The sequence below is a fragment of the Lissotriton helveticus genome, chromosome 11 (genome assembly GCF_964261635.1).
Source record: "Lissotriton helveticus chromosome 11, aLisHel1.1, whole genome shotgun sequence".
NCBI lineage: Eukaryota > Metazoa > Chordata > Amphibia > Caudata > Salamandridae > Lissotriton > Lissotriton helveticus.
The window spans coordinates 152,634,918-152,648,614 of NC_136072.1; the positions used below are offsets into that span (position 1 = coordinate 152,634,918).

The 13,697-nt window shown below is 45.4% G+C and overlaps 1 protein-coding gene across 1 annotated transcript in view; it reads right to left on the bottom strand.

Moving 5' to 3' along the window:
- The window catches only part of WDR49 (WD repeat domain 49), a 676,266-nt gene that overhangs the window by 617,873 nt on the left and 44,696 nt on the right, over nt 1-13,697 (bottom strand). Inside the window, exon 5 of the mRNA XM_078668100.1 lies at nt 9,037-9,211. Coding sequence (XP_078524226.1) covers nt 9,037-9,211 — 175 coding nt within the window. The remainder of the gene's footprint in view (nt 1-9,036; nt 9,212-13,697) is intronic.

A 13,697-nucleotide genomic window follows, 5' to 3' on the forward strand; every position in this document is an offset into this window, starting at 1 on the left:
AGGCCCATAAGGTCTTTGTGGAATTTATTTTCCGATCGAGTCAGAAAATCTACTTTCTCGACACCCCACAATTCAGACCCGTACAGAGCTGCACTCACCCCCCTTGCCCTGTAGATGTCCAATACAGGACCAATGGGTTTAAGTGAAGAAGTACGTTGTTCCTTCAGAAGTGCCCCTACCACCCTCTTATGAGTCAACAGTATCTTTTGATGGTGAGGTTTCCAGCTCATAGAATCACAAAGGCGAATACCTAAGTAATCGAACTCTTTTACCCTCTCGAGTGGGACAGAGTCCAAGGAAGGTGGGATGACAGTTTTCCTTGGGGGGTTTAAGACCAGGAACTTAGTTTTACCTACATTAATAGCAAGACCCCTAGAATCACAGAAGTTCTTAAAGCTGGTAAGTAGGCGTTGCAGGCCTGCTGGGGTTTTTGAGATCAGGAGGGTATCATTAGCAAATAGGAGGGTGGGGATTTTCCTACCAGCCAGGGAAGGTGCGTCTGCTGATTGTTTGAGAAGGTGCTCCACCACTCCGTTTACATATAGTGAAAACAGAGTGGGGGCTAGCACACAACCCTGGCGGACACCCCTATTTACAGGGATACGTGATGTTTTTTGACCCTGGTCACCCCACCTGATCTGGGCGAAGTTGTTCTCATGCAACTTTCGGAGCAAATTAAGTAGGTATGGGGGAATTCCCAGTGCTTCAAGGACACTCCACAATTGGACACGCGGGACCAGGTCAAAGGCAGTCCGTAAATATATGAATGCAAGGTACAGACTGCCCTTGCCCAGTACAACCACTTTCCAATAAATCATTAAAAGCCGGAATGTCTGTTCAATGGTCCCCGTTCCGGATCTGAAACCAGCTTGGTAGTCTGAGAGTATTTGTTTTTCCTCAACCCACATCAAAACTCTTCCTAGGACAACCTTGCCAGTTACCTTCTGCGTGGAGTCCAGCAAGCTGATTGGGCGGTAGTTAGCGGGATCGTCCCGGCTCCCTTTTTTGAAAATTGGGACGACCTCCGCGCCCCTCCATGAGTCGGGCAATCGGCCACCCAACATGACAGCATTCAGTAGCAAGGCTATAAGTCTGCTCCACTCTTCTGGGTTAGCCCGAAGTAGGTCACCTGGGATTCCGTCGGGTCCCGCAGCCTTATTCGGGACCAGGCACTTGATCGCCCCCTCTACTTCCTTGGCGCGAAAGAGAATGTCCTCAATATGATCATCAGGACATTCAATGTGCGGCAGATCCAACGGACTAACTGGGGGACCCCCAGTTGAGGAGTAAAGCTGGAGAAAATGGGCAGACCACACCTCCTCAGTTATATTGCATGTCACTAGGGAATCTGCGGGTTTATCCCTTACTCTCATCAATTCCCAAAAGCCCTTCGAGTCTTTCTTGGAGCTGGCCGCCATTAGATCATTCCAGAATTTAGTTTCGTGTTCGACCCTAGCCGTGAGTAGTGCCTTTTTATAGCCTTTCCTAGCAAGGCTAATGTGTCCAGCTACTTTTGATTTCACTGCTCGGATGAGTTCACGTTTTGCAGAGCGACAGGCAGGCGAAAACCAGCTCGCGCCACTCTTGGGTGCGCCTCTTTTCTTGTCCCTAGCACCTACTGGATAAATAGTGAACAGTTCACCTAGTGCTTTAATTGTTTCTGTAAAAAGTTTCGGGGCATCAGAACTACTGAGACCCGGAGAGTCCAACCGCAGCTTCACAGTAGACATTAAAGATTTAGCCAATGACATCCTTCCCTTATCCGCAACAACTTTTTTCCATTTTAGCCGCCTACCACAGTTCGAGGGGTGTACTTCATGCGAAGATTTCCATGTGTGTGAGGGTGGATTTGGGGTCATACCCTTCCAAGGAGAAGTCAGGATCAGGGCTATTGGATTGTGGTCGCTATCAGTAGTTTGCTGGACCTCCATATCTTGAAAGTGTGCCCAAAGGCTATAGTTCAACAATATATAGTCGATCCGTGAAGTATGGCCCACCCTGTTATATGTATGTGCCCCTTGGGAGTCAGACTTGGATCTACCGTTAGTTGCCCTAAGGCCGAATTCCAAACATAGGGCATTAAGATCTATAGCACTCTGAGTCCATTTTTGGATGGGTGGGAGGGAGAGCGGTGGAATGCCTCTCCTAGCATCTTCTTCCCAAATATCCAAAATATCTTCACTGGCAAGTGGTTCAAAGGAACAGTTGAGGTCCCCGGCCAGTAGAACAAGGGAGTCAGCATTACAGGATCCGAGCTCCTCCTCAATACCCGTAAGCGGAAGCATGGAAACACCCCCCCTTGCTCCCCTTAGATAGATGTTGAAGACGTCTAGCTTTTTCCCCCCATGGCATGTGATTGAGACTCTCTGTAGATCAGGTGATTTTGTTGGTATTTGCCTGATAGTTAGCCCCAGCGAAATACTAACCCAGATTAAAAGCCCCCCCGAAGGGCGGCCCTTACTACCAGGTGGATGGGACGCAGGCACAAAGTAGGTAGTATAACCCACCCTGTGCCTTGGTTCCAAGCACCAGGTTTCCTGCAGAAAGCAAATCCCAAAGGATTCAACAAGGGAGTTCCAATCAGGAATATCGATGTTACGTGCAAGCCCTGCTACATTCCAGCTAAGAACCCTCAACGCTGGCCTATGCGCGTCCCTCGGTCCTGGTAAAGAAGCAGACACCAGGGGATTAGAAGCGGGGCTAGGACTTCTCGCTACGGAAAGCGACAATGGATCCTCATCTTCATCCCTCAGTAGAGTCTGTTTATCCTCCACTCTCACAAAATTAATTCCCTGCGGGTCATGATCGCTGGGAACATTATTTCTATGGCCAGATAGGGAGACTAGTGACTGCATTTCTGCAGGGGACTGTAGCAAAGCGCTTGGGGCATTGGCTGCCTTGTTGGTGGAGTTACACAACACCCCATGATCAACCGGAACAACCACAATTGGTTGGCCAGAGGAGTTTAGTTCGACTGGAATGGGATCTAAATCGCTAGTCATTGGCCTACCTATATTCGTTTTTATTCCTAAAGATGGACTGCTCCTGATTATGTTACTCTCGGGAGGCAAAGACGCAATGATCAGTGCTGGCAAATTATCCTTAACATCAGAAGATGATCCCAGAGGTATGAGAAGTCAATCTACCTCCTCCAGGCAGCCAAACCTATTAAAGGTTGGTGCCCCAAGCCACCCTCTATTTGGACCTTGCCATCCGTCTCTCACCCCTCCATTAGCCGGATATCCCACCAACGTCCAATCCCCCCCGTAGTTTGGATAGGGACGAGGAGGATAGAAGAACGTTAATGGTCTAGCTACAATGGATGAATTCTCGCCACAAGTGTTCCATGAGCATACATTTTGGGCTGTATATTGATCTTCAAATGATACTACGATGCAGTCACCAGGGATAGTCTTGCGTGATGGACCTATCCAGGGAACTCTACGCACCATTAGAACTTTACTTCGCAGGTGGTTAGGAATCGGTCTATTTTCATTCAGCCAATGGATGACCTTATTTTTGAGGGACCCATAGTTTTCTTGATGGTTACACTCAAGTTCTGGTACACCAGCTAGTACCACCACATATGGCCTTGAGTCAGGGGGAAGATCTATATAACCCCGCGAAAGTTACTTTTAGTTTGGGGCCCCTGTGAAATAGATCGATAAGTCTTGGTGTCATTCAACTTTGGAGCAACACCTTCTTTATAAGGTATAGTTTGATGTTGAGTGGAGTGCTTTAGTGACTTAGGTAGGGATTTGGGGGCACTATGAACATGGCCCTTCGTGCGAGGTTTAGGTATTGGCCTATTTGTGGGCGGTGGTAGGGGGATAGTGGTAATTGGTAGTGTGGTCAAATCAACTTCTGGTGCACTAGTGGTTTTGTTGTCCTGGCAGCTAAGGCTTGCTAGGGTCAGGATACTCTTTTCTACCTCTAAAAGGTGGTTTTCTATCCGAGAAAGTTTTAGTTCCAGGGGAGTTAGAAGTTTTTTTAGAGTTTCCCAAACTATTTTCAGGAAATCCTCCTTTCCCTCTCTCTCAGCTAGTTGGGCCCCATTGTCTTCTTCTGCACTGTCTGTCTCAGTGATGTCCAACACTGAGCAGTACTCGTCTGCACTAGGGAGCTCCTGCACAGGGGAAACAACCCTTCCTTCTTCTCTTTGTATGGTCAGGTTCCTGCCAATGGGATAGTGTGCCCTAGCAACTTTGGCCTTCTTGCGTGAGTAGGCAGATCTTATGTTGCGTTTTCTTTTATGTACTGGGCCCTTTATATTAGTAAGCAGGGGGTTCTCATGTACCTCAGTAAGCAGTGGAGTGGTGACAGCAGGAGGGCCGAGATCTAGATCAGTGATAATCGTAGGAGGGCTCTGAGCGGAATGCTGTTGGTTAGGGCCTGAAGACGGCAATAACACAGGTGATGGAACTGGGGTGTAGTGAACATCCACCTGTGTTTTAGTGAGTCGTGGGTTGGGGGGTCGCTCCGTAGTTATTGCAGTCGCTATATGGCCTAGGGATGATTTTTTAGACATCGCAAAGTCTTGTGACAATCGTCTAGCTGCCTCTAGGTCTAAGGAAACACGATTTTGCATTTTAGTGATTTCATTGTCTATGGCATTATTAGTTCTGGTTATGAAATCATCAAGTGTTCCGTTCAACATCTTCCCACCCTTTGCGGCCTTACTTCGGCTTGCCCGCGAACACATAATGCCTATTGGAATTTACTAAACACTAATTACAGTTAACAATAAGATAAAAGATGGTAACGTTGGGACAAGGAGGACGAAAAGGATAGAGACCAGTCCAGTCTCTCTAGTCCTCGAACGGCCTCAAACGGCCCGCCCTTTGCCCGGGCTTAGCCCCGGGCTGTGACCCGCGCGCGTCCCACGAGCGCGGGAGTGGGAGGGTTAAAATAGGAGCTGGGGGCGGGGAAGAGACACCAGGTGCGCTGGATGGTGATGCGCAAAGCACCCTGGGTCTCGCAGTCCCTGCCCCAGCAGCTACAACGATGTCCGCTCAGGGTCCTCGGGAATCAGGCTCCAGGTGAGGGCAGGTCTCAGAGAGGAAGCAGCGAGTGACCAGGCAATTTCCAAAGTGCTGCCAGCAAGAGTTTTCCCCAATTCACGGCTGCGAGCGGCACCCGCGGAGCAGGGGCCGCGAGCCGTTAAATGCCAGAAAGAAGCTGGGGGCGGGGAAGAGACACCAGGTGCGCTGGATGGTGATGCGCAAAGCACCCTGGGTCTCGCAGTCCCTGCCCCAGCAGCTACAACGATGTCCACTCAGGGTCCTCGGGAATCAGGCTCCAGGTGAGGGCAGGTCTCAGAGAGGAAGCAGCGAGTGATTTATACAATAAAGGTGATGATGAAGATTGGTGTAATGCTTGAATTCATTTCAGTCACTCGTAATTATACAGGTCGCATTACAGTCCATCAATGTTTTGACCACTATGTCACCTGAGAGAAGAACCATCCATATTCAAATCAGCCTTGGTCCTGCTCCAATAGGCAGTGACGGCTCCTTCACTAAGGCGGAGGAGCGTTGCCCCACTGCCTCGATGCAGCAAAAGAAAGGGGAAAAATTATAATAACTAATGTTATTATTATATTATTTTGTTCTACAGTTTCAGCAGCTTGCATGAGGGGGCATGGCGGGGCTGTAGAGCAGGGTGGTGGTGCAACCCTCGTAAGTGTACAATTACTGTTTGATAGGCCCTTTCAGGTGCCCAAAACAGTCATGCCCACTTTCCCTGTTCTCCATGCACGCTGCATTATAGCCTGCATGAAGAACATGCCCACCACTCCAGCCCCTGGCTGAGAGCCTTGTCACGGTGCTCAGACCAATCCCAATGCTGCATTGCAGCATTGTGATTGGCTGTGGAGAGCATGTGAGCCCTGTCACTTCCTGTTTCTCCCAAGAAGGAAGAGGACACAGGAGAGCCGGTGGAGGCCGGCCAGCTGATCGACTGGGAAGTTAGTCATTTTTTTTTTTTTACCTGGTCCCCCCGCTTCTTCTCCACCACCCGCTCCACTGCGGGTGGCAGGTAGCAGCCGTGACTGCCAATAGGAATATTCCAGCCTTACTGACTGGTAAGGTCCCTTCTAAATGGGAATAAAAATCAAGTCCTGACTGGCTTCAGCTTAGTTTGACCTCACCATTATGGTACAGCTTGAATCCAATGGCAGAGAGTGCTCGGGTCCTATGTCTGAATATACATATTTCACTTACCTTAGCTCTGCAGTTTCTTAAAATGCAGCACCTCGAAGAAGTATGTATCAGTTATTAAAAAAATCTAATGCAGATGGGACACATGCAGCCACACATTTGCAGGGAAAGTCTGATCTCAAGAAGGGCAGTAGACTCAGAGCATAGAAGCAAGAAGCAACAACATGTTTTTGTGATAAAAAAAATACTGCTCCAAATCCGAGAGTAGATGGTGCAGAAGCCCAAGCTCCATGGGCCATATGGAGTTTGACCAATGATGTTTCTGAAATCCAACTAACAGCTCTTTCTACTACCCTTGAGTATACCTAAGGTGGTACTCATCCACCACTAAGTACTCAGGGTACAGTTGCTCAAGCTGGATGCTGAGTTCTGGGCATGGTGTTCTAAGTGCAAAATGAGCTGGATGTCATTGGTATATACCATAGCCTGGCATCCAAGTTAAATGGTCTGTTGTACCAAAGGTCTTACATTTAAGTTGAGGAACATATAGGAAAGAGTGCAGTACTAAACTATTGTTGCCTACATTTCATCTGAACGACGTATTCTGTCTTAGACATTGTTTACAAAAATATAGCCCCAATGGAGTCATAATAGGAAATCTACACCTAATGGGCAATATATCTGTAAACGATATTTAGATCTAAATAATTATGTCAGGCAAAATGTAGGCAACAATATTACATGGTAAATGGATTACCCTTGCCGAACCTCAGACTTTAGACTAAACTTGCTGGAACAATAGGGAAGCAACCTGAGCAATTGTGAATGTTTTGTCAGGACGAGGAGAATGCTCTTCACATTATTTTACTTAGTGCCAAAAGCAGTGTGATGGGGCAGTAATTGTCCACAATGGTCCAGACCAAACTATCGTCTTTCAGGGTGGGGGGGGGGGTTATCATTTCTCCTAACATCATGAACTATCCGAGGATAAGGGCACATTAATATGTGTGAGCTTCTATGAGAAGGAGGCCAACCAGGGAGCTTGATTTGAGATATCCAATTAGAAATCATCTACTGGTTTATCTTCTCCTGCCTGGTGGAAGTGAGTTACTTTTCTGAAAGGAAGGGTCTTTATAACAATGGGGGCCATTTATAGTTTTGTGGAAATCTGTATCTGCCATAATAATTCATGTGCATAATTCTGCCAAACTCACAGTTTCTCCCTCCACGTTTAGAGGTAGAGCAACCGTGGAGGTTCCAAAAGCTGATTCTCTGTCAGCTCGACGGAAGGAAACCCTTGACCAGATGGTCCATCCAACAGAGGATCAGCTCCACGGAAGAAAACCCTTGACCTGATGGTCCATCCACCAGAGGATCAGCTCCACAGAAGGAAACCCTTGACCTGATGGTCCATCCACCAGAGGATCAGCTCCACAGAAGGAAAACCTTGACCTGATGGTCCATCCACCGGAGGATCAGCTCCACAGAAGGAAATCCTTGACCTGATGGTCCATCCACCGGAGGATCAGCTCCACAGAAGGAAACCCTTGACATGATGGTCCATCCACCAGAGGATCAGCTCTACAGAAGGAAACCCTTGACATGATGGTCCATCCACCAGAGGATCAGCTCCACAGAAGGAAACTCTTGACCTGATGGTCCATCCACCAGAGGATCAGCTCCACAGAAGGAAACCCTTGACCTGATGGTCCATCCACCGGAGGATCAGCTCCACAGAAGGAAACCCTTGACCTGATGGTCCATCCACCAGAGGACCAGCTCCATGGAAGAAAACCCTTGACCTGATGGTCCATCCACCAGAGGATCAGCTCCACAGAAGGAAACCCTTGACCTGATGGTCCATCCACCAGAGGACCAGCTCCATGGAAGGAAACCCTTGACCTGATGGTCCATCCACCAGAAGATCAGCTCCATGGAAGGAAACCCTTGAACTGATTGTCCATCCAGTAGAGGATCAGCTCCACAGAAGGAAAACCTTGACCTGATGGTCCATCCACCGGAGGATCAGCTCCACAGAAGGAAACCCTTGACCTGATGGTCCATCCAGTAGAGGATCAGCTCCATGGAAGGAAACCCTTGACCTGGTGGTCCATCCACCAGAGGATTAGCTCCACAGAAGGAAACCCTTGACCATATGGTCCATCCACCAGAGGATCAGCTCCACAGAAGGAAACCCTTGACCAGATGGTCCATTCACCAGAAGACTACTGGGTCATAGTGGTGGTCGCCTCACTCTTTTTAAGACAGACATAGTGGTCCTAGGCAGGAAAATGCCTCAATGGCCCTCATAAACTCCCTACACATTGGTACTATTCCTATTTTGTTCTGCAAGAATAAACTCCCACTTTTGGAATGTGTTGTAGCAAAGGAAATACATTTTTCGAGAGGCTACATCACACATGCCACTTTCTTGACAAACAAGCAGCATAGCGCCTGGGTCTCTAAATCAGGAGGACCACCTGCAACACCTTAAATTTGTCCCTTTGTCTTCTCTGTTATATATGGTGGTTTCCTATTGACTCTTATCTTAGTTCATTGTGATAATTTCTGTCATTGTATATGGATCCTTTTTTTTCATTTTACTGTACTTGATTTATTGTAAATTCCAATCCTATGCCTAATACTCTAAGGCTACATTTCTATATTTTGTAAGCCATCTCGTTAGTCCTCTTGTCTCATTTTAAAATGTAATCAGATATTTCCAACAAAAACATATTTTTCGATGTATATGGCCACCCTCTCTTTCCATATCCAATTTTCTGCTGAGGTACTTCCCATCACTAAAACCCATGTTAGGGTGATGTTTACATTTTGCATGCTTTGGCATAATTGTACTAGTAAGTTAAATACTTGATACCTTGCCGAACCCAGCTGTTCTCATGAAGCTTGTGTTTTAAAACGTAGCAGCACTTGTGATGTCCAGCAACCAGTTCATGCCATTTAATGGTGACTGTAGTTTCTTGCTCTGTCGTTGAATTGGCCGGTCTTTCAAAGAGGGAGATCAGAGCCGTGGTGAAAACAAGAGCTTGGACCTGTGATGGAAACACATTTTTTAAAGAATCAAAAATCAGATATACCCCTCAGATCGTAAAAAAAGACCTTAGAGGTTTGGGCTTCTGCTGTGTTGTCCAGGGCCATCCATCCTATTTAAGCCATGGTTATTATTTATGTTTACTCTGAACATTACATTATTTAAAATACATTGCTAATGCTACAACACTGACACCTGTTACACATTTTTTTTAGGACTTCTTCCGGGCATTTAGTTAGGAGCAGGCTAGTGAGAGTTGAAGAAAATACATCATTTCCAAGAAAATGAGCACAACACACAGGACCTTAAGATTCTCTTTTCAAGATACTTCCTTATTATTGTACATTAGTAGGACTCCTATTATTATTACAAATGCTGGCATTTACATTCCAGTTAATAGTCTTAATAATATTACAACTATTAGTTAAGCTTTAAATTATTATTATCATGAAATGGAAGTGGATGTTTGTGAAATCGTGTAATTTTTTTCATTTACCTTCATGAAAATGAAGGTAAATGTCACTTTTTGCAAGAATTTTGCATTACTTTTTTCACACAAATCGTGTAAAAACAAATCACACACGATGCAGACAGAACACTTTTTTAAACATAAACTTTCACATAGTATCACAGCTTCCGCCTGAATCAGGCTTCCATGGGGGAAAATTAAATGAAATTGTGTTACATTCAATTTTGATCACTTTTGTGTTTTTTATGTAACGTTTTGCCAATTTCCACCATCATAATGTAACCACCCAGGCAGGATCCTGAGCTCTCCACCGGGAAGAGCTGTATCCTGGAATGGTTGTTGTACAAGGTCAGTTTAATAGACCATCAACTCTGTCACCATGCTAACACGTGTGCATTGTCTATGTTATGTAATGCTGTACTATGACACCATGCAGTAGAGCATGATGCAAAAACAAGAAGGCCTGAAGACAGCTGCATTCAAGAAGTAAGAAAAGAGGGAGTGTAAGAGTGCAGAAAGGCTGGGGCAGACTCTTAGCAGAAGAGGATGTAGCCTGGAAATGCAAAAAAGGAGAGCATTTCGGTTGCAGATGTTTGCAGAGTGGGTAGGATTCTAGTAAACCATACTGCATTCTTTGTCAGCCGAGTTGAGATTTTTGGTGCCTCAGGTGTTCTGTGACCTAGGATTTGGGTTTTTAGGGTCCAGGTGCCCCAAGAGTATCATATAATAGGTTGTTTCATGGATCCCTCACGGAGGGGAGGAGATGAGCATTTTTCATGCTAGAGTGCCCACCTCCGCAGGTGTCACAGTGATGCTTTCTCCCTTTAAAATGCTTGAGGTTATTTGGTTATATATTTTTTTATGCAGGCAGCTTTTTTGTATCATTGTGCTTTTTCTGGCAAAGGAGACGTGAAGAAGAATAGATAAAGACCTCGTACAGAAGAGACAAGGGGTGACTGCATAGAGAGGACGTATTAATTAGGGTGGCGATGTAGTTTGTTTTATATCCATGAGATAACCTCAAATATCCCTACAGCAAGCAACAAAAACGTGTGTGTTTGTAGGTTCCAGCATGTGATTGGTGTGTAAGCAAGGGTTTTCAGAAACCACAAGACCAGTAGGGTACCTAGTTGGTATGATCCTATTAAGCCAACACCAGACAAACGGAGTAGAAAATTAAGTAGCACCAATATAGTACCGGGCAACCTAGAGTGTCCTATCTGAAAAGGGCACAGCCGGTCGAGGTTAGTTAAAAAAGGGAGGAGTGATCCACTCTCTCTTATGTCCTGTCCAACATGGGCCAAATAGATTGGAACACTGAGTGGATCTGGGATAGAGTATCCAGGCACCAGGCTATCCTGAGAGGTTACTTGGTCATTTATGGGTTGGAAGGCAAACAGGCCAGTAGGTTTGCACAAGATCACCAACGGATTAGTACTGGTTGCACCTCTTCTAAGCGAGACAAGGAAGGTATTAGTGAAGTAAAATGATTAGGTTGGTAGGAAATAGCACGATGAAGACATAAGTGGAACTCGGGAGTGGAAGCTTTAGGTTCTATGAAGCTATTAACCACAGAGGAGTCGCAACTGCATCGTGGGAGCAAACTATTCAGAGACGATGGTAGATGGAGGGAATAGAGTTATCAGGAACCTTTTAACAGTAGAACTGTATGTATTGATGGAGCAAGGATGGGAGAACAGGAGCAGTGGATGGGACATCCGCTGTGTAAACATAAAACAGAGCAAAAGAGGACATCTTTAAAGTGAAGGGAGCTGGCGGGGTGCCAGTTAGCCAGTATGAATTCCTATAGTATAGACATCTCTGGAAGAAAGAGAAAGCTGCATAAAAAAGGTGGAAAAGCAGCATGTGATGGAATAATGTTGGTTGTGGAATTTGAAGACAGCATGGACAAAACAATTACAGTAGCAACAAGAGACAGAATGGAAGGTATATGGTACACCCATTCTAGTTCATGTTGCTCAGGATCAACAGCAGTTGATACTAATTTTACCCAATCTCTTAGAGCCTTGCTGTCAAGCCAAGACTGCCAGGGGGAAGGGGGTGCAACACTCCAAATGTCATCTATGTAAAGGAACGGCTGTGTAATAAAGGCAAGGTTCAATGCAAACATCGACCTTTCACAGTTCCTTTCCAAACTGCATTGGTCCACCTATCTTATTAAGCGGTAATGAAAACCCAACTATGTTATGTGTAGATGAAGTCTGAGCAGGGGTTTTGCAAAGACCTGGTTTAACGGTGCATTCATTAATATATCTCAGCATCACAGTGAGTGTCCAAACCCAGGCCTTGAAGATGAACTGTGGAAATGTGTTTTATCTCTATATTCTAATATACTAATGCTAACGAAATGTAAACCTTACATTGCTACTACTCCACAATTATCAAGCCTTTTATGCGGTCTTGTAAATTCTCATGCAGTATTACGTCTCTGGCAGGTTACTGCACTTGAAATTTTAGAATTCTCAATTTAGGTTGAGTCTTTGTGTCGCTGCTTCCTAAATTATGATCTCAACCACATGTCTTGATACACTACCCGTGTTCTTTAGTTTTAGTTTTAAGTTGCTCGTTTATCGGCTGCAGGACAATGTGAAAGTGCTGCTAAGCCGTTACGCACTACATTGGTAATCAATGACAGGAATAACTCAGCACAAGCCAGGAACCTGTAAGCATGACCACCACCAAAGAACTGCATTTGTAGCTGAGTGATCTAATTAGCTCATATAAGACTAGCACACACACATTAAAAAGCAAAGTCAACAACCATGATCTCATGGAAGCTCCACAGGTCACTGAAGCCCAGTCATATGAAAAGCAATCATGGCTCACACAAATTAGGCAACCAGTTAAGAAAAATGTAAACCAACCGGGTGTTCAACATCCTCACCACAGTGCGGAAATGGTCCACCACCAGCCTACAGTGAAGGTTGTTGAACATGAAACGGAGCAAAATTAGCATCACTGGCCCCACTCTTCAATACTCTCCACACGCTGCTTTGAGCATCTATCAAGACCGTCTTATTTCCTCTCTGAAATTGAAAACCTGACCCAAGATCACCAATGATTAATTTAGATTCCAGGCATGTCTGAAACTGGATGGTAGGTAAGCTCTACAAGAGCTTCACCTAAATGGGAAGTTTGCTATTTCATAACTAAAGATCTATGGGCGGCTTCTTTGATGATGGTGTAATCTAAACTTTGATTACCATTTCAGAACATGGAGTGAATTAAATGGATTATACATAAAGTGCCCTCTTGGCCTAGAATCTAAGATAATTTGGTAGAATTCTTACTAATTATGCACTTTTCACACTCAAGGAATTCTTGCGGGGAAAGAAGCAAGAATACCCCTTTGACCATAGTGAAAATATAGACTGCTTTCCAGTTGTAGCGTTTTCACCCGGATAACTGTGGGCCACATTTATGAAAACCGTTGCATCGCTGGGACAAAACAGCGATGCAACGGTTTTCACCGCGTCCTCCTTGCGGCATGATGGAATCGCCATTTTAATTGTACGGCGGACCATGTCGCAAGGAAAGACAGATACGTCAGGAATCATGATGAATCTGTCGATGCAAAACTCACACATTGCTGGAGTTGTGTCGCAAGCATGACGTAACTCCAGCAATGTGTTGGGAGGCCTATCTTCAATGCACTGTGTCACCCTTACACCTGCCATGAGGCAGCCATAAGGTAGTGGCATTCTAGAAGTGGCGCACTGAAATCTTATAGTTTTCAATACGCCACTTCTATGAGGCTTTGATGCGGGGGAAGGATCACTGAAATAATATCGAGTGACAAAATATCGACCTTCAAGAATATCGTACCCAAAAACTAAAAACTGACCCTGAACCCTAAAAATACCCCTTTACCCCAAAACTAAAAACTGACCCTGAACCCTAAAAATACCCCTTTACCCAAAAACTAAAAACTTACCCTGAACCCTAAAAATACCCCTTTACCCAATAATTACAAAAATGTACATTAAAAAAATTATTA